This window comes from Macaca mulatta, chromosome 12, assembly GCF_049350105.2.
Source record: "Macaca mulatta isolate MMU2019108-1 chromosome 12, T2T-MMU8v2.0, whole genome shotgun sequence".
Taxonomy (NCBI): domain Eukaryota; kingdom Metazoa; phylum Chordata; class Mammalia; order Primates; family Cercopithecidae; genus Macaca; species Macaca mulatta.
The window spans coordinates 64,583,127-64,605,107 of record NC_133417.1 but is presented as its reverse complement, the minus strand read 5'-3'; the positions used below and the strand labels follow the sequence as shown (position 1 = coordinate 64,605,107).

General features: G+C 36.3%; 1 protein-coding gene across 27 annotated transcripts in view; it reads right to left on the bottom strand.

Moving 5' to 3' along the window:
* Positions 1–55: 55 nt before the first annotated feature.
* Positions 56–21,981, bottom strand: part of MARCHF7 (membrane associated ring-CH-type finger 7) — a 54,996-nt gene continuing 33,070 nt past the window's right edge. For 16 of the 27 annotated variants that reach the window (XM_077957073.1, XM_077957086.1, XM_077957081.1 and 13 more), the window contains 6 exons: positions 19,701–20,799; positions 16,050–16,219; positions 9,496–9,605; positions 5,582–5,695; positions 3,916–3,964; positions 56–1,339 (listed from right to left, as the gene is read on the bottom strand). In XM_077957073.1, coding sequence (XP_077813199.1) covers positions 1,281–1,339; positions 3,916–3,964; positions 5,582–5,695; positions 9,496–9,605; positions 16,050–16,219; positions 19,701–20,799 — 1,601 coding nt within the window. In that variant the 3' untranslated portion in view covers positions 56–1,280. Of the gene's footprint in view, positions 1,340–3,915; positions 3,965–5,581; positions 5,696–9,472; positions 9,606–16,049; positions 16,220–19,700; positions 20,800–21,981 lie in introns of all 27 variants that reach the window. The other 11 variants (XR_013401994.1, XR_013401996.1, XR_003721264.2 and 8 more) reach the window with 3 other exon arrangements.

Here is a 21,981-nt window from a genome sequence, read left to right as displayed (position 1 = left end):
GAAGTTTGATGTCTTCTTTGAGCACCAGTTTAAAAGGAAACATTTCAAACTAAAATAAATCAGTGTGCACTTTATTTCGAGCCAATGTTTTACATAAGACCAACAAACTAAGTGTGGGCAAATTGTTCATTCACTTGAGAAATTACATGGTTCCATTTAGGTTTGAAAAAGTAGTTTGTTGCCATAACATCAGACCTTAAGGTGTTTTAAAGTGTATCCTAAGGGTATTGACAGAAGAAAAATACAGTGTTGTGGAAGTATACACAACTCATGACCACAGTATAGATCCATTCGTGGTAAATAATGTTCATCTGTTCTCCAAAGGTAGTGAAAAATATTAAGTCATCAAATAAATGCTCAGAATTACCAAGGAACAGTTAGAAACGACCAGGATCCAAACAGGTTATTTATATATTTATCTATAAAGAAGTGACAACACTAAAAAACACATTGAAAACCAGTGTTTTAAACTCTGAATGTGGGATTTAAAAATATTCCATTAACTTAAGATTGCAATAATTTTTTTTAAAACCAAATAGCATTTGACTGGCAAGTCTCATATAATTTAGAGCTGTAATATTCCTAAAAGGAATATCTACATACTATAGCCTATCAAATATAATCTGCATTCTACAAATCAATACAAAAATCTATCCATCATTTATACATTTTATATTTATATACTTTTTAAAAATTAGATTTTATTGCTAAGTGAATTTGGAATTCAAATTAAATTTGGAAACCTAATATAATGCTCTTCTCATAACCTCCCCATTCTTTTTTAAATTTTTAAACACTGGAAGCAAATGATTATCAAAATGAGACTGCAACTTAAGGCATTTTAAAAGAAAAAATAATTAGGTGCCATATAGCATTTTATTTCAAAAGTATATTTTGTCCCACTTTTCTCACTAGCAAGAGTAAAACACAAACCTTTTTTCATAAATAAGACTACAGTAATCAGAACACAAAAAAAGGGTTGATAGGCATTGCTTATTTAAAACAAGGGTAATACTTCCCCACTTACTTAAAAGAAAAAAACCTTTTTGATTACCAGTTTATAAACATCAGATTTGCTATGTTAAAAAGTCCAGCAGAATTTTAATTCAGCAACACTTGAGAATGAATATATATATACAGGCATACATGTGTATGTATATATTCATTTTATATATAGTAAATGTATTTATTAGCCATTCCCCCACAAAAGTAATTTATATTTAATTGCCATTTTTAATAAACATTTGTGTTTACAGATCATCCATCTGTCTTATATGAAGTTAGGCAATATCAAATGTCCTGTTATGGTCTCCATCTTCTTCGGAATCATCCTCTGAAGCTGTTGAAAGAAAACAGGATGATCAAGAATGATTTTAAGGGGGATAAGAATGGGAAGTATAAATATGAAGCCAGAACAGCAATGACTTGTAAAAACAAAAGTCCCAATTTAGTATACTGTTTGATCAAAATGATAAGTTGTATGACAGGGTTAGGGTGGTTTGACCAACCACAATGCTCCCGCCCCCACATCTTTTTGTAATGTTATATCAATTTTTATAAAAATGAAAATGCTTAAAAATGTGGTTCAAGAGCATCTTCTAAAATGTTTCTGAGATCAGTCTGTGTTCATAGTAGCTAATGATATATAAACACTAGGAAAAAAGTGAACTTAAGGCAAGTGCTCTCACACACCTGAGTAGAATCTGGCTTATTACCGCTGCATGTTTGATGCATCCGATGAGAATGAAAAGAAATGTACATAGAATAAGAGGTTATGGGTGTTCTTGCAATTTACATCAAAGCTATGTCTATACAATGCCAAGATAAAAGTTCATTTAGTAAGTCAAAAAAGCTTCATATAGACACAGCCTAAATTAAAATAATTGGATTCAGTAAAAACCTACTGTTGATTATTCCCCTTTCTCCACACTGTCAGAAACTTATCACTTTTGCAACATTTCTGACCTCAATTTATTCAAGAGTCACTAGTGGCTCAAGAGTTAAAAATAAAGCATCCTCGGTGTCTTTAGGAAAGACATAGTAAGTATAAAACTATGAATTCTGTGAACTGCTTTGCATGTGAAAGAAAATGCAAGCTCACTAAAATAAACATCTAACCAGCATCTTTCCCCCATTATCAAGGGCAAAAAGGCTTAATGCACTCTCTATTTATATTTACACTGGACAAATTAAGAGCATCCAACAAACAGAATCAACCTAGGGCAAAGCACAGAAAAACTATGCAACACTAATAGATTTAAATCCATTTAATAAATGACACAAGCATATAACTAACTCATGACTGATACAAACTCTTATGCTGTATCACTGAGAAATACCAAACTAAAAGATTATATAGCTTATTAAGGAACTTCTTGTGTTTTTCCATTTAACTCTACAGGAGAGGACAATTTAGTCAGAACCCATTTCAGAATGTATTAATACTCTGATATTTAGGGGTTAACTTGCCCCTTGTCTTTCATGCTCATTTGAGTTTGGACATATTTCACCTTCATCTTTCTCTTCCCACATGTTAGGAGTAGACAATACTATGTTTAAGAAATCAAATTTTAAACGAGAATGTTAGTTTTTTAAAATGGAGAAATCTGGGGAAAACATACACTGAAACAAATTACTATCATGATATTGGACAAAGTATAAATTGTAATTTAAAAAAACAGAGACCTTTGTATTAGGCCAACCTAAGGGATCTGAAAGAAGGTATAAAGAGAAAAAATTTTATACCAAGTGAATTCGCACTGACTCCTTTCTTTTCACATATCCTAATTAAAATTGTGAAAATATGTTACCTGGTTTCATCTCAAGACCTTTTAAAAGTTGAAAGTAGTATAGAATTAATGACAAAAATCTATGATTTAGATTACCTAGAATTAAAAGGTTCCTATGAGGACTAAGTCTTTTTTAAACCTTACTTCAAAGGATGCTGAGCTTTCTGTAAAAGTAAAAATGTTGTGCGCACTATAGATAACATTCCAAATAATTTGAAGATGAGTACAGAAAGTAATTCTTCAGTATTCAACTGCAGAATACATATTTTAAAAAGACACTTCAGGTAGTGTTTTGGAATGGGCAACAAAGGGTGAAAAAGTAAAATATGTAGGGGGTGGGTGGGGTAATCTTCAATTTCTAGCTGTTCCAGAGCCAATACATGTGCCCACATGGTATGAAGCACACTGGAAGTTACAGGACATTAAGAAGAGGATAGGCTGTAGAGATGCCTGTAAAGATTTGAGAATTAAGTGCCTTCACTTATAATCCCAGCCAGAAATCCTGAGGCTGGAATGTGATCTTAAGAGACTGGAGCTGTTGGCAGTGCTGGCTACCTATTAAAGGTCCATGAGGACCTAAAAAAGCCAAACAACAACAACAACAAAAAACCCACAAACAAAAGCCCTTTATGGCTTCTGATATGGATTCAGAATTAGGATTCCCTGTCCCATATTTTCCTGGAATCATATATAAGCCCAGGAATAATCTCTTATGATCTAACAAAGCTGAGTAACAGGTAAAATTTCTTACCAAAAACAAAACAAAACAAAATCCTAACAGATTAAGAAATGTGGTTTGATTAGTAGTTAAGATTTATGCCTTCGTTTTTATTATAAATCCTGAAATCAAGGTGATCAACAATAAATTTCTCTTTGAAAAAAAAAAAAGTAAAATGCAGTTAAAATTACATCCTTCCATACCTTAAAATATGCTTTAAAACAAAACAACAACAAAAAACACAAATGTCAGTTGCCCAACCCATATTTCCCAAATCAATCATTTTGGTATTATTAAGTCTATAAATGAGCTCTAATTTGGCAGAACAGAATATATACTTAGGTTTTGCTTTGGGTTTAATTTGCAAAAGTAAATTCAACAAGTCTGGGGAGGGGAAATTCCACCTACTTTCGAGATCTTCCATATGTGCCTGAAGAGTTCTTGCAAGGTTAATAAACTAGAAACAATGCAGAAAGAAATACAGTAGTTTAAATGTTGCAAATGGCTCTAGAGAATCAGTATAGGAGATTCATTTCTACTTAAAAAGTCAAACATCATTTTAAGCCTTTAAATAGGGGTTTTTCTCCCCCCAATATCAAAAATCACAAGCTTAATGGTATTAATTTTTAAATGTTTTATATAATCTTTATAATCATGTAGAAACCAGTTTTTAAAAATTGGGAGCAGATACAATAATTTTATCCAATGATATTGCTTATAAACACTTCAAAAAATTATGAAATGGAGGAAAAAAAACCCAAAAAACCACCCTTGTATTTGGACCCAAATAAATTCAGTTTCAGTGGGCGCGCACACACACACACACACACACACACACACACACAAACTCCCAAGAACCAATATTTTCCTACCTACATTTGATAAAAGTATACATTTGGTTCTATACATTAAAAAAAATCCTAATGACTTCCACTTTGGAGTATCATTCAACATTCTGTAATTTCCCACTTTTAAAACTTAATACGAACTTTTAGAAACACATGAATTCAAAAGTTCTTAGATGTTTTATATGGTTTATTCATTCTGAAGACTTAAGGTACCTTTTTAGAAATCATTTTATGGTATTAAGGTTTTAAGGGTTCACAATTTCTAAAGTACTTAGAAGTCAAGAGATCTTTGCTCAAATTCTGAATGCTCCTGATAGATAATATGAATGCTCTTCAATGATAATTATCTATTAACTGGCTCACTGGAATAATGTCCACATGATGATAAAATAAAGAAAAATATTTTACTAATTTAGAAAGAATATTATATACGTTGAATTGCAGTTACTTGATAATGTTCAAAATAAAAACATTACATGATCTCTACTACATTTTTATCACCGAAGTTAACATTTATATAAGGAAGTCTGAAGGATGTATTTATGAACACATTTCAAGATATGAAGTGTTCAGAATGCTACAATAATGGCAGATATATAGAGACCTTAGCCCTTGCTACACAAAATGGCCCAGGCAGCAGAGCATAAAGTTTCTTCTGGTACACTGAGGCAAAGAGCATCATTTACTTATAAATACCTAACATACAGCTAGCCCAAATGTCATATTACGGCCAACAGCGTACACAGTAAACAACCAACTATTCCATATCTAAAATACTTTGTAATATGGACACTTTAAAATTAGTACACTGGTAATCTTTTGTAGAACAGTAACAAATAAATTGAAGTTAATTTCCCATACTCTTTGGCTTTTGGAGTTCAATTTCAGGTTTCTAAGTGATAATACTCAGGTTTTGTTTTTGTTTTAATAATAAAAAGCCCATTTTCCCTTGATGTTTCCAATTCTGTTTTTCAATGAAATACATTCCAATTACCTTCGAGAGCTAGAAAATTACTTCTTTCTCTAAAATAACTTTATGAGAAAATCAGGCTGCTTGTTATAGAATACAGCAATTTCCATTAAATCTACAGTATCTTTATTTTTAAGAAACATTTAAAAAATAAAAGCTTCCCAAAGGAAGATGTCAACATATAAAACAATCTGCTTTCCAAGGCAAACACTTGCTGCATCATACCCTCCCTCTCCCCGACTTCATTATTACTTACTCGGACACGTGTGCTTGGTTCATTTGTATTTCCCATCATATCAGAAAAGCTTTGTTCGCACAAGTGCAGTAACACCACTAGGTAGAGACCAGAGCTGATAAACTCATACTCAGCCTTCAATAGGGAAGCAAACAGGAGAAAAGAAAAATACAGAGAATGAAAAATTAGTAGAATTGAGATTGATACTCACAGTACACTGATAAACTAGAGGAAATGTATTCATATCCAGTTCCTAGTAAGGGATACAATGCCATTTATTAAGAAAAAAGACTATCCTTTATAATTTCATAAAATTTTACTTTTTATTCTCATACAGTCTTCTTTAGTGTAATGACTTTATATAAAAATGGAACTTTTAAATAATTTGATGGTGGAATGAATGCTTTGGTTTTCCATAAAGCTCACAGATTTCATTATACAAATGGCTATAGCTATATATGCTTAGTTAAAAATTACATTTCATCTATAGCTATGCCAATATACTACTATAACTATTCTGATAGCTCAAGTGTTTTTCTGTGTAATACAATGAACTTAAAGGCACAGTAAATAAAAGAATGAATAAAGGTAAGAGATCATTCACACAGAAATTTGTAGTTAGTAAAAACAGTTCTTCAAAACTGTTCTGTTGTGTTAACCTAAAAAGCAGCAGCTGAGACAAAATTAACAGAGTTTATTTTAGTTAAGGTTCAGGACTGCTGCCAGGCTCACACTTCCAAGTTGCCTTGGGGAGAGTGCCCCAGAGAACAAAAGAAAAGCTCAAATTTTTAAAGAAAAAAGGACAAATCCAGAAGGGAGAGGTAACAAAAGTTGTTCATTCTGAATTCTCAACATTGGTTTACAGAAATAATGTTGGTTAGTGATTGGCTATACACTATTGAACTATAGGGTATATGACATTTTATGTCTACTTGGCACTAGTTAGTCTAGAAGCCCCAAAGTAAGCAGCTTCAAGAGGTATTTATTTAGCTCAAGGGAGAGTGAGATGCGAATGCTGTCACATTTTAAATACTTCTCTGAACCTGGTAATTTAAAGGGGTTCATATTACTCAGATTAAAAGTTTCTCTCCCCCGCCCACAGATGTTTTCAAGCCATGAATATAAATCATAAATATAGTATTATTAAAAATCTAATCTGTCCTGTAATTTTTACAGTGAACTATTTACAAACTGAATTGGGCAACTGGTTCATTGGACGTCAAGAACTCTATGTTGTTAGTACCAGCTTCAGCAACTAACTGGTTATCAGTCTACTGAGTATTCAAGAAATCTGAGGCCAGTTGTGGTGGCTCACACCTATAATCCCAGCACTTTGGGAGGCTGAGGTGGGTGGATCACTTGAGGTCAGGAGTTCAAGACCAGCCTGGCCAACATGGCGAAACCCTGTCTCTACTAAAAACACAAAAGTTAGCTGGGTGTGGTGGTGGGAGCCTGTAATACCAGCTACTTGCTACTTGGGAGGCTGAGGCAGGAGAATCGCTTGAACCCGGGAGGCAAAGGTTGCAGTTGGCTGAGATCGTGCCATTGTACTCCAGCCTGGGCGACAAGAGTGAAACTCCATCTCAAAAAAAAAAAAACAACAAAAAACCAAAAACCAAAACTGAAATGATTCACTTAATAATTATTGTTGCTTATTTTGAACTTAAAAGGAAATTATATATCCAGAACACTTTTTAAAAATTTTAAATGGGGCCAATCACAGTGGCTCATGCCTGTAATCCCAGCACTTCGGGAGGCTAAGGTGGGTGGATCACCTAAGGTCAGGAGTTCAAGACCAGCCTGGCCAACATGGTGAAACCCCGTGCCTACTAAAAATACAATTAGCCTGGTGTAGAGGCGAGTGCCTGCAATCCCACCTACTTGGGAGGCTGAGGCAAGAGAATAGCTTAAACCCAGGAGGCAGAGGTTGTAGTGAGCTGAGATCGCGCCATTGCACTCCAGCCTGGGCAATAGAGCCTGGGCTCCATCTCAAAAAAAAAAAAAAAAAAAAAGGTTATCACCTTGCAAAAGATCAAGCCACTGGTTAATGTGGAAATACAAACAAATCACTTAAAATCAGTGTAGCTATCAGGCCACTAGAATCTATTGTTCATACAGAACAAACAAGTTAAAACCAGGAAGTTTAATCAAGGCTGTCATTGTTTTTACAATGACTCCACCTAGTATCTCCTAAAACTTCTAAAGAATATGGTTCATTAAAATGCTTAGAAAACAATAAAAACATTCTTGACTGAGATCAAAAAGGAAAAAACTGGCCGGGTACGGTGGCTCATGCCTATATTCCCAGCACTTTGGGAGGCTGAGGCAGGTGGATCATGAGGTCAAGAATTCGAGACCAGCCTGACCATCATGGTGAAACCCCATCTCTACTAAAAATACAATTAGCTGGGCATGGCGGCAAATGCCTGTAAACCCAGCTAGTCAGGGGGCTGAGGCAGGAGAATCGCTTGAACCCGGGAGGCAGAGGTCACAGTGAGCCGAGATCATACCAATGCACTCCAGCCTGGGTGACAAAGTGAAACTCCATCTCAAAAAAACAAACCAAAACCAAAACCAAAACAAAAGGAAAAAACTGCCTTTGAGAGACAGGATGAAGCATCTTGGGAAGGAAGATGGCAGAAGAAACAATCCTTTTGAAACCTACTCTCATTTTAAGAAGGCAAGTTATGTATTTATACTTATTTCTGCATGATTCCACTTTTCCATGTTTCCTCTGGTTTTTAAATAACAATGCTCAGCTATCTACAGAAAACTCCTTGGGCATTTAAAACACTGCCTTGCTGAAAGTCATTTTCTTTTTGGATACCTAGTGCATCGGAGAATAAAATAACATAACTGGCATTAGAGTAGCACCTATGCTACATCAACTGCTTAATGTTTCCATTCTCTAGATCAGTGATTCTTTATCTGGATCCAAGCAATTAGCTTCAAAGGATCTGGGAATCCCCTAAATTAGAGACAGAATTTGTGTCTTATATATTTTCTGAGAAGGGTACATAGTTTTAATCAGATTTTCAAAGGGTATCTATTATTCCCATACTTAAAATATATTATTGTATGATTCTATTTGTATGAAATATCCAGGATAAGTAAATCCATAAAACAACACAGACTGGTTGTTGCCAGGGGCTGACAGCACAGAATGGGGAGCTGTTCAATGGGTAGAGGGTTTTCTTTTAGAGTGATGAAAATGTTTTGGAACTAAACAGAGATGGCGGCCGCACAAAATGGTTTTTATGTTTTGTAAATCTCATTCAGTATAACAAAAGAGGGGAGACCCATTACCCCTACATTTAAAAAGTGTTTTTGTTTTCTGTTTTGTAGAGACTGGGTCTTGCTATGTTGCCAAGGCTGGTCTCAAACTCCTGGCCTCAAACAATCATCCCGTCTTAGCCTGCCAAAGTGCTAGGTGTAAGTCTGAGCTATATTGTACCTGGCCAGAAAGTGTTTTTCAAGCACTTCATGCATTCCCTTTACAGCATATCTTTTTTTGTTTGTTTTTTTTTAAACAAATATGCTAACCACACTTCAACAATTTGGCTCTAAAGTCACCCTTGTAATCTCCTTAAACACACATCTGCCCCACCTCCTGAATTTTCCTTCAGTAAAGAAAAAGGCGGAAATTATTGAGCTCTTCATTCTAACTGTATCATTTATGCATCTCAAAAAACTTACAGCTGTGGGGAAATAAGGTTGGCATCCCTATTTTGGAACAACTTTCCTAAGCTTAAGGGAAAAATAAAAAAAAATTATGAAATTCTAACACCTAATGCAGTAACAGAATTATGTTAATAACATTATCATTGTTGTTATTATTTTAATGCAAGGTTTCTGACCATGATTTAATCTTTTCTTCAAGAGCTGTCCTTGAAGCATAGAATAGACACTTACCAAATTAGGCAAAATATACTAACTTGTTCATTTGCATGAGCTCTATGTAGTTCATGAATATCAAAATCCTCCAGGTTAAGCTCCAGCTTCTCTTTACATAGTTCACAGGTGGTTACAGCTTCTAATGAAGAACCTGGTAAAAATTAAATTACAAGTAAAGCTTAGTTTTACAATGTCTTCATAAAACACTTTTGCTCGCTAAGTTTTAAGCTTAAAATAAATAAAACCTTAAAGGAAAGGAGAAGAAAAGGAAATATTACATTTCTGCAGTAAACCAGTAATGTCCCCTAATAGAGCAGTCTATAATATCCAATGTGCACATTAGGTCCTGCCCTATGATAATAAGCCACCACCATAATTTAGATACCTTGGTTGTTTTCTTCCTCCCAGATACTCAGACATCCTTGATCCTGGGAAGCAGACAGAGGCAATGGAACGTCATCTGTACTTCCTACTTACTCATTAAGTACTTTGACATGATGCCATGAAAACAATGTTTAGTGATGTAACATCTCAAACACCTAGTTACACACCCAAGGTCACATCAAAGATACACCAAAGTATCTTTGATGTGACAACACATACCTAAGACCTTCTGGAGTTTAAGGAATGTGTCTGCCTTACTTGCTAGAAAGGGAAAAAAGGGACCCCACCTTTGTCCAAATAAAAACAGCTCCTTTCACTCATAAAAGGAATTAGTCTTGATATATGCTGCAACATGAACTTTTAAAACATTATGCTAAATGAAATACAGATACAAAAGCACAAGTATTTTATGACTCTACTTACATAAAATATCTGGAATATGCAAATTTAGAGACAGAAAGTAGATCAGAAGTTACCAGGGATTTGGCAGAGAAGGGAGTAGGAAGTAAGGAGTTACTGCTTAATGGTTAGAGTTTCTGTCTGGAATGATAAACAATTTTGGAAATAGAAGTGATGGTTGCACAACACTGTGAATATGAAAATTGTATACTTAAAAATGGTCAAAATGGCATATTTTATATATTTATGTATTTGTTTTACCAAACATTTTTTTAAAAAGAAAAAGAAAACTTCCATATTCATCCAACATTTGATTATTCCTAAGCTTTTTGGTTCCAATTTGGTAGGTAGTAGTCTTGTGTAATTAAACATGTAGGTTCTGTCTGCCTTTTCCTTTGTTGGTTTATTTTCAGATAGGGTTTCCAATGGAAAAATGGCCTTAAAATTAGAGTAAGTTGTATGAATAATAGGGTAGATAGGTTTCAATTCAATTCAACTAACATTTGTTGAGTGACTGTTATGTGCAAGCAATAATTAGAGGGTTTTGGAGATTCAAAAAAGAGTAAGTAGTAGGCCCTGCCTTCAAGGAACTCATAAAACTGCAATAACTAGTGTTAGTTAATAAGAATTTTTTAAGAGTAAAATTTGGCATAAGGTCCAAGACAGCAGTAACTTACATACATGTTCTAGAAAACAGCTGAAAGTGAGTGCTAATCTGAAGAAGCATGCTGTCTCAAAATGGGCTGTAGTCAAATTATATTGAGTTTTCACTATATTTTGAGTATATGAATAAAACCAAGCTTCTTTTTGGAGTCTAGCATATATGAAAATGTAATATGGACCTTGGAGATAATTTAATAGATTCTCTTATATCTTAGGGCTTCATTTTCCTCCTCTATGGAATAAGAGACTTATTAAGTCATTCAAATAGGCTACACACAGCTGGGAGCAACCCATTTATTCCTACACGTTTTTTCTGGAGACAAGATCTCTCTTTGCTGCCCAGCCTGGAGTGCAGGGGCATGACCATGGCTCGCTGCAGCCTCTAACTCATGGGCTCAAGGGATCCCCTTACCTTGTCCTGTTGGATTACAGGCATGAGCCACCACAGCCAGCCTACTCCTGTATTTCTTAATCAGGGCTCTCTCCATTACACCCTGACTGCATCTGCCTAAATTTGTATATCCTGTAGACTTTAGCAATCCAAATACAGTAGCTTCTTAATAAATGTTTAAATAAATCTCTACCAGAATGAACCTTCTACCAGATGGGGTCTTTGTGTAGCTCTGAGAAATACTTCTGAATACCTATCAGGAAAGTTCAGTTGCTGAGACCTAGACATTCAATTGGCCATATCTTGAAAAGTACTTATTATAACCTTATAAAACTAACTCTAGGCCAGGTGTGGTGGCTCACGCCTATAATCCCAGCACTTTGGGAGGCCACCAAGGCAGGCAGATCACTTGAGGCGAGGAGTTTGAGACCAGCCTGGACAACACGACAAAACCCTATCTCTACTAAAAATACAGAAAACATTAGCCAGGGAGGCCGCCAATGTGGGCAGACCACTTGAGGCCAGGAGTTCGAGACCAGCCTGGCCAACTTGACAAAATTTCATCTCTACTAAAAATACAAAAAATTAGCCAGGTGTGGTGATGTGCACCTGTAATCCCAGCTAACTCAGGAGGCTGAGGCAGGAGAATCACTTGAACTTGGGAGGCAGAGATTGCGGTAAGCTGAGATTGTGCTACTGCACTCCAGCCTGGTGACAAGACTCCGTCTCAAAAAACAAAAACAAACTAACTCCCATTTAATTTAACAGTGTACTTACCATGTAACTGGTACAGTGGGAAACTATGAACAATAACTCTTTTGACATTCATAACAACTTTATGAGGTATTACTCAATGTTACTCAGACAGAACTGAGGCCTAACCTAGTCTTACTTAAGAATCTTTAAGAGTGAATCTGAATCATCTGTAAATTTTTTTTTTTTTGAGACTGAGTGTCACGCTTGTCACCCAGGCTGCAGTGCAATGGGGCAATCTCGGCTCACTGCAACCTCCGCCTCCTGTGTTCAAGCGATTCTCTTGCTTCAGTCTCCCAAGTAGCTGGGATTACAGGTGTGCTCCACCATGCCCAGCTAATTTTTGTATTTTCAGTAGAGACGGGGTTTCACCATGTTGGCCAGGCTGGTCTCGAACTCCTGACCTCAGGTGTTCCACCTGCCTTGGCCTCCCAAAGTGCTGGGATTACAGGTGTGAGCCACCATACCTGGCCCATCTGTATTTTTAAAAACTCCAGTGGGTGATTTTGATCAGCAGCCAGGGTTTAGAACCAATGTTAAGAAACATGCTCAAGACCCTATAGCTAGCTGAGTGTTCGAGTAAATATTCCAAACTGGGCTTGTCTAACTTCAAAAAGCCAATGTTCTTAAACAATAAACTATATTATCTGTTTTCCTCCATATCTAGCACTAACAATCCAATTATATGTATCAGAAGTTGAGTCAAGTTGTTGTTCTTCATTTTGGTAATAGCTAACATTTCTGGGCCCTTAAGTGTCAAAATACTAAGCACTTTACGTGTAATCTCTCATTTAGTACATCTAACACCTCAGGGCAGTGACTAACAAAGCCTGTGAGTTACCGTAACACCATATAGCTCAGAGAAAAGGCAGTTCCAGGTGAGATAGCTTGTTCAGAGCCTTGGGCTTAGACTAGCTTAGAAGAAAAGATACTGCTTTCTCCTCTTGTGCCCCCTAGAGGGCTACTGCTCACCACTTGACTACCACATTACTGGGAGTCTCAGGAATTTTCCCAGTATCCCCATCATCTCCAACTTGAACCCAACTCCTCCAACAGATTATTAAAATCAAAATCAGTGCCATCATACCTCACAACATAGTTGTCTGTTACCATGCTAATGATCAGACCTTTAATCTTAAACAACTATGTACATTTATTAATCTGATCTAGTTTTCTACCTTACTAGTTATTCCTATATCCCCTGGTACTCATGGTCTAGTATCAGTAAATTCCTCTAATCACCAACCTTTCTCTTTTGAACTATCTCTTTACTTTCATGCCTGAACCACAGTGCCTTCTGACTAATGATACCTATATATATGCTTCTCTAGCCATTTTATCCTCACAGTCCCTTGTAACTCAGGACCAAGAAGTGAGGGTAGTTGCCCACCCAACACACCCATTACTGTTTTCAAATCTTAATTCCCCCCTTAATCATTAATGACTTTCAGCACCTGGTTCTCTACCCTTCTTTGCCAACTAAATCCTTGGTTGTTTCAACATCCAAGACCAGTCCCATTGGATTATAACTTTCTCAACATCTTTGCTTCCAATATCACCCTTCCCCACCTCAGTCACCAACTCTAAGTTCATACCCTTGACCTCATCACAATTTGCTGCACTACCCCTAAATCTCCATTTTAAGCATCCCCTCCTCCTGTGTACCAATTCTTATTTTAGCCTACTTACATCAATGTCAATAAAATTCAGATACTCTACCTCTTTCTCACTATACACTTCCTGATGTCCTTACTTTCCTCCTGATTTTAATTTCTATGATCGCCACAATTATGTCCTTATAGATACCCTTAACTCCCTTCATCATATTTGCCTGGCAAAAGACCTACCAGCATTGTACTCTAGTCCATACCTTTATCCCAAGCATCTGAAAACTGCTTTAAAAAAACTGTATGTGTACCTCATTTTAAAATCACTTTTACAGACACTAATACAATCTGGAAATCCTACTACACATTCACATCCTTAGAATGTTATTTTCCTCACACCTCAAAACTTCCTAACCAGCTAAAGACCTTACCTCTCTTTCTAAGAAAACAGATGCAATTAACAGAGGGAGTCATAAATCTTCCCATCAAAGCAACAAACTGATAAACACATCAACACTAGCCTTCTGAAGAGAAAATATCCTTTCTCCTATTAAGGGATAACCACTCAAGCTGTGCTCTGGACCCTATCTTCTTTCCCCTCTTTTCATATTTTTTTTTCCTCTATTAGAAGTCTCAAAATAAAAACATGCCTTAAAATTCCCTACCTCAAAATAAAACAAAAACACTTCTTGTGATCCCATGTAACTCTAATTCCTGTTCCCCATCTCCAGTCTCCTTGGTAGTAAATTTGTTCAAAGTATTGAACCTATGTTGTTGTCTATCCTTTCTTACCTACTTTTCTCTACTCAGTCTAATCTAATCAGGCTCAGGAACCCAGCATTCCAGAGATTGAAACCACGAAGAACATCTACGCTATCAAATCCAATTATTCTTTTTTCTCATTTTACTTGACCTCTCAGAAGTGCAGGGTTGATCCCACACTCCTTAAAGCATTCTTCTTTTGGCTTGCACAACACATTTTCTTGGTTTTCTTCCTTCCTAAAGGCTGCTTTTCAAATCTCCTTTGTTTTCACTAAACGTTTGGGTGTCCCAGGGCTCTGCCCTGGGCCTATTTCTTTGATATATGCTCTTCCTCTAGCTGACCTTATTTAATACCAAAACCTCAAACGTTACTCATGCGTTCATAACTGAAACTTCCAGTGTTTCTCCTGAAATGCCAGGCTTGTCTAGCTAACTGCCTACATGACATTTCCATATGGTTATCTAGTAAGCAGTTCAAATAAAATGTCCAAAACAGAACCCTTGGTTCCCTTTTCAGCTTCCTATTTCAGTAAAAGGAACTGCCGTTCACTTAACTGCTCAAGGCAAAATATGAGCTTCCCTAATTGTTCTTTCTCCTTCATTCCATCACATCCAATCTGCTGAATTGGATGTCTTACAGGATCTACCTACAAAATATACCAGAATCTACCCATTCTATCATCACGGTCACACTACTACACGTTAATCAACACCAACTCTAGCAAGTGCTCTGATAACAGACTCCTGGTTGGTCTCCCTGTACTACTCTTGTCCCCCTAAAAATCCATTCTCAGAGAAGCCAAATATAAATAAGATAATTTCATTGCCTTTCCCTTTAGTAGCTTCCCATCATATTTAAATCTAAGATTTGGGCCTTTAAAAGTCTTGCACAAACTAACTTCTGCTAATCTTTCTCATCTCAACTTTATCTCCCCTCCCCGACTAACTATACACCAGCCACACTATGCATAATTCAGCTCCTCAAATAGACCTAGGTTGATTCCCACCTTAAAGTCTTTGAACTTGCTGTTCCCTATGCTAGAGTGCTGCTTCCCCTCATCATGGAATAGCTCAGCCCTCAATTTACACGTTCTCACTTCAGAAAGGCATTTCGTTAACACCCAATATCACTACAAGAAGCAGGTGCCTTGTCTTTTTACCATCCTATAACCGACGTCTAGAACTACTGTGCCTGGCTCCATTACAGGCACTCAATGAACAAATAAATCCCCATAGTAGCCTTATTATCATAATTCGCTAAGTGACACAACAGCAACATTAGAAATAAATCTTTCTCAAGGACACACAGCTGGTAAATGGTGAGTCTATTTCCTTGATTCAAAAGGATCTTACATGATAAAAGGGACACACCAGTGATCACAAATTACAGCTGTACTATACATGTATGAAGTAGTAAATAGTTTGGTAGGAAATGAAATATAAGACATATAAGACACATTACTAAAAATTTACAAAGACTAATGCTCTTTAATGCTTCTGCTGAGACTTCAAAAATTAAGACACTTGTTAAAAGTCTAAATTCGACAATCTATAAATTACAAATTTGTTAACCAAAATGCATACATACATGCATCTCTTAGAAAAAATTGTGAAAACACAAAAGGGTAAATCTTACCAGAGTTAATTTTGGCCTGTAACCACTTTTTCATACACTCTTGGTGGACATACTGCAAACTTCCTGTACACTTGCATGGCTCTATCAGCAAGTTAGATGATGATGCAGCTGCCATTTGACAAATTCTACATAAGTCACCTTCTTCTTCTTCTGAGTCCTCTAAAAGGAGGCTGCAAAAGAAGGCACATTTCCCAAAGCTATCATAACTCATCCTGGTTGGTTACTTCAGTCATACATAATCACAAGCTTTCTTTTTTGTTATTTCTATCCACACTGTCTCTGGGTGGAAAAAAGCAAATAGTAAAAACAACAAAGCAACAATAATTATATTCATCAGCAACCCTCTGATTGAAAATGAAAAACCCTCTCATTGAGAATAAAAATCGTAACAAATATTTTAAAGGTAAGTAAAATAGGCTATCCTATCATTTATTTTTATTTTCATATGATTAAGTAATTTTGTCATTAACAAATGACAGTTTAAGATCTGTATTTTTCTCAATGGCTTTATAAGTACTTCTAAGAGACTTTAATTTCTGCAGTATTCCAGACTACTTCAAGTCCAACAGTATAAAGGTAAGATAAACTTATCACTTTTGCCCCTTGCCTCCCCTCAAACTTTAGGGCTATTTCCATGAATTAAACACATACTGGCTTGTAGATTCTCATTTACATGTTATCAGAACCACGTTTAAACTGATAAACTTTTGTATTACAGAAAAAAATTTAAAAGTATGCTTTAAAATTCTCCATCTGCCCCCTCCCTGCAGCAATCTTATGAAAGTTTCCATTAACCTATGTCATCTATTTAACAGGCCACTGTATACTGCTTGATACATACATGTGGAACAACAGTTTTATATAATAAGGTAAGTAATTGTTAAAATCCCTACTGCATTAGTCCACTGTTGGCATGAAACAGGTACACAGTAAATTGGTAATACAGAATGTTGAACTGTTACTGAAATACAACCCGGAATATATGGATACCTAAATGAACTTAGCAAAAGATTTGTGGAAAGAGATGGATATACAACTGCTAGGAGACTTTCATGCCCTGGGTTAATCAGACATAACCTCAACCATAAATTATTTTTAAAGACTGAAAACATGGTATTTATATTTTACCTTTAAATTTAACTTTCTTCCCTTCATAGTTTCAACTATTTACTTGGTGGATTCAATTTTTCTGTACCATTTTTAACTGCAGAATGTCTTAAAATCCTTAGGTATGAGGAAAGATGTAATACAGGAATGCAAACATACACACACACACTCTCTCTGGCAAAGTAACCAACAAATGCTGCTTTTAAAATTAACCAGATAGAGTGGTGCTAGCTCAATCATTTCTCTCTGAAGATGACTAAAGTAATGCTTTGCTTTCTGCCTACACTACTGTAATTAAATTAATCTAACCTTGAAGGCTGAAAATATGTAACTACATCCTTTAGCAGACAGCAGACAGCCTGCAGTTGGAGGAAGCTGCTATAATAAGCAAACACTAAAGCAAACACTACCAGGGTAGAGCAAATCTCTTTCTACAAAAAAAGGAAAAATAGCAAGTTTAAAAGCAGGGAAATAACAGTCACATGGCAAAATCTGTCCTATAAAATTAAAAACAAGGAGTATGGTAGCCCAATGCCCAGCATCTCAGAAAGTGTGCAGAGTTTCCTTTATCACCTGAGTTGGATTTGAAAGCATTTTCTTACTAAAGTACAACAAAAATCTAAAAATAACACTAACAATAATGCTTCCCAACAATTCTACTAGGCCTTTGTGAAAAAGGAAAAAAAAAAATCCCACATTACCTTTATGTAAGTCTTCTTCCTCGAAGTGTACTTCAAATAAACTACTTTATCTCATTTTAATATTTTAATACTAAGTAATTAGACTAGGATGACTAAATTAAGAGTAAGGCTGGGACTAAGATCTCTGGTTTTTTTTGTCTTTTCACTCTTACCAGTGATTTATAAGCAACCTTCAACTCTATAAAGATTTCTTTGTATAAAAAGATTCTATGCCCTGCATTTAAACCTTTCGTTTTTTTTTTGAGACAGAGTCTTGCTCTGTCGCCTGGCTGGAGTGCAGTGGCGCAATCTCAGCTCACTGCAACCTCCACCTCCTGGGTTCAAGCAATTCTCCTGCCTCACCCTCCTGAGTAGCTGGGACTACAGGCGCATGCCACCACACCCAGCTAATTTTTGTATTTTTAATAGAGACAGGGTTTCACCATGTAGGCCAGGATGGTCTCAATCTCCTGAACTTGTGATCCACCCGCCTTGGCCTCCCAAAGTGCTGGGATTACAGCGTGAGCCACTGCACCCAGCCTAAACTGGTATTTCTGTTAAATAATACTAACTTCTAAAGAATTGGCTGGGCATGGTGGCTCATGCCTGTAATTTCAGCACTTCTGGAGGTTGAAGCATGAGGACTGCTTGAAGCCAGGAGTTCGAGACCAGCCTGGGAAACAAAGGAAGACCCTGTCTCTACAAAAAATTTAAAGAAACATAATATTCAGCATATACTTGGACTTCAAACACAAAATCAAAATTATTTTGTGCATCAAATTTTACTTTGTGAATCAAAGTAAATTTTGTGCATCAAATTCCAAAAAAATATTTGCAGTGAGATATGTAAATAAATGGTTAGTTAATAAATCATCTTAAAAAAGGCTAAGGCAGATTTATTGGTAATCCATGGTCATTCAGTTCCTCTTACTAACCCCATTTAGCATTAGTCTACCAAGGAATTGGGTAAGAGATTAAGATTTTTGTCTTTGTGTGTATATGTATTCCAACCTGGTTAAAATAACCTTTGGATTACTTTCTGACACAATTCACACCCCTTTACCATGGCTTATCCTCAATTATTAATTCTTATCTATTTACCTATGAGTGAGACATCTTACTGGATGTAAATGTTAAGGGAAGAAATTTCAGGCTGGAAGCAGTGGCTCATGCCTGTAATTCCAGTACTTTGAGAGGTGGAGGCAGGTGGATCACCTGAGGTCAGGAGTTCGAGGTCAGCCTGGCCAATGTGGTGAAACCTTGCTTCTACTAAAAATACAAAAATTAGCCAGGCATGGTGGCAGGTGTCTGTAATCCCAGCTACTTGGGAGGCTGAGGCTTGAACCAGGGAGGCGGAGGCTGCAGGGAGCCAAGATTGTGCCACTGCACTTCAACCTGGGCAAAAGAGTGAGACTCCATCTCAAAAATTTAAAAAAATAATGAAAAAGAAAGAAAGAAAGAAAAGAAACTTCAAATATCAATTTTATAAGAAGCCAATTTAGAAATGAAGAGTTCTAGGCTAGGCATGGTGGCTCATGCCTGTAATCCCAGCACTTTGGGAGGCCGAGGCGGGTGGATCACCTAAGGTCAGGAGCTTGAGACCAGCCTGACCAATACGGTAAAACCCCTACTAAAAATTCGAAAATTAGCTGAGCATGGTGGAGTGTGCCTGTAATCCCAGCTACTTGGGAGGGTGAGACAGGAGAACTGCTTGAACCCGGGAGGCCAAGGCTGCAGTGAGCCAAGATCGTGCCATTGCACTCCAGCCTGGGTGACAGAGTGAGACTCCATCTCCAAAAAAAAAAAAAGAAGAGTTCTTTTTCTATTTTTGATTTATAGGTTTAAGACAAGTTTTCGAATTTACCTCTCCTTTATTTTCTGCAATCTTTCTGGATCTCTTGAAGGCGCACTTTTAGTTTTATCACTTTTACCATCAGCTGAATTCCAACCTGAAGGAATAATATCTACTGTGATCATGACATTGTCGGTCAAATTACTCCCAAGTGCTGGGGGGACTGCAAACCGGAATAAGGAACCAGGAAGAATCCCTGCTATTCCTGTATTTCTTCCACCTTGAGCCGAATCTGATGTAGAGCCACCTGTTGTGGCACTGCTTGATGCTGCAGATGCTTGTGGTCTGTTGGCAGCAGCTCCAAGAGGATCATTCTGTGCTTCAAGGTGAACCACTTCATTTGATTCTCTTCTAAAAATATGAGATCTAGATGATGTATCAGAGGTAGATATCCTTGAAGATTCATCTCTTCCCTCTCGCCTCCTTCTAGAGAACAAAGGTGTGCATCTATTTCTAAGTGAGGAAGATAACCATGGTCCTGTATTTCTACCTTCAGATTCTTGGTTAAAATTTTCTGAATCTGACTCAGAGCTATGATTGTGGCTAAGAGATGACAAACCCCATCTTCGCCTAAGAAATCGAAATCCCTGAGAAGCTTCAGATGCTCTATTATCGGGAACTTCAGAAGTTGATGGTACATTACTACGGGACTGTGAAGCTGTCAAAATTCTTGGAGAAACGTAAGAATTTTCAGAATTCAATGATCTTGTATTCAAGGAATCCTGACTAGATCTTCGTGAAAAAAAAGTAGATGACATGCTAGAAGCTATGCGTGACAGCAATCTCCTGGTTGTCCGCCTACCTTCATTGTCAGAAGATTCTTGAAATGGTCTTTGAGATGAAACAACCCTTTCTGAATTGCTTATGATTGGGGTTTCATCTCTACTTGAACTGTAAGAAAATCCAGGCTGTGCATTGCTTCGGGAAGATTCTGATTCTCTTGACGAAAAATTTGATCTTAAAGAATTTCTGGAGTCCCTAGAACTTAGTATGGTCTGATGTTCAGAAGGCAATTGGTGGTTTGTGGATGATGTATTCAACTGTAAAGTGCTCACTGAGTTTTCTTTTGGTCTTGCTCCTTGTGAATATGAAGGAACTCTGTCTTGAACATCTATTTTTGAAAGGAAGTAAAGATAACCAATTACATGAAATAATTTGAGCATTATTATTTGCATTTATTATGTTGAGTGTCAAAACGAAGCGCTGGATTCAAACTGATTACTGTTACATTGTAACTACAGAATTTACTGTTATTATAGAAAAAACATAAACATATTTCTTTCTATTCCTACTGGTAAAATCCAGTACTGCCGTGTAAAGTCAACATTACAAATATATAAAAAAGAAATGTATTATGAGCTTATGAAAATTTTGGTAAAATTAAAACAGCTGAATTTATTGATCAGAAATTATTTGGTATGATACAATAATATCTAGTATTTAAATTGAGATGCTTTTAAATAGGCCAAATAATACAATGTAAATGACTCTTAAAATGATTAAAAGCAAAATCATCCAAGGGAGACTGTTTTGGAGATTTTGTTTTTACTCTGTGCAATAAATTAAAAAGTTGTTTTAAACCCTTGTAATTTTATGAAAAATCCCGCTAATAGCTAAAAATTTTTCCAATTTTTTTTTCTTTCAGGTTAACAGCTGTAATTCTTATCCTGTAAATGTATCCTGTGTTACATTTGCTTTAAATACTGGCTAGGAACTATGAATCAGAATAGGGCTATGACATCTGCACTTTTGAAAGGATTCCTTAACTGGTGGTTTAAATCTTCAAATGGGATGAGAAATACTATAAGATTCCTTTGCAAGGAAACTACCCATTCACCTTGTATAAGAGCAAAATTACTACTACACTAATATATGGAGCTTTATGAAAGGGTAAATGTTAGGAACTAAATCTATTTCTATCCTGTACTTTTATAGTCCAAAACCTAAAAGCTATTGATACTGTCTACTAAAGCTCTACTATCCAAAGTCAAGAAAATAAAATGTTTTCATTTGTCACAAATAAACATTTCCCCCAGTAAGATAAATTAAAATAAACTAAACCTTTAAAAACAAAACATTATTTCCTACTATGTAAATCAAACTCCATTTCTGCCTACTATATTTGTCAACTTCAATTAGCACCTTTTTCTTCAGTTACTGAGAGAGGCTGACACAGGAGAATCGCTTGAACCCAGGAGGCGAAGGTTGCAGTGAGCTGACATCGTGCCATTGCACTTCAGCCTGGGCAACAAGAGCAAAACTCCATCTCAAAACAAACAAAGCAAGCAACCAA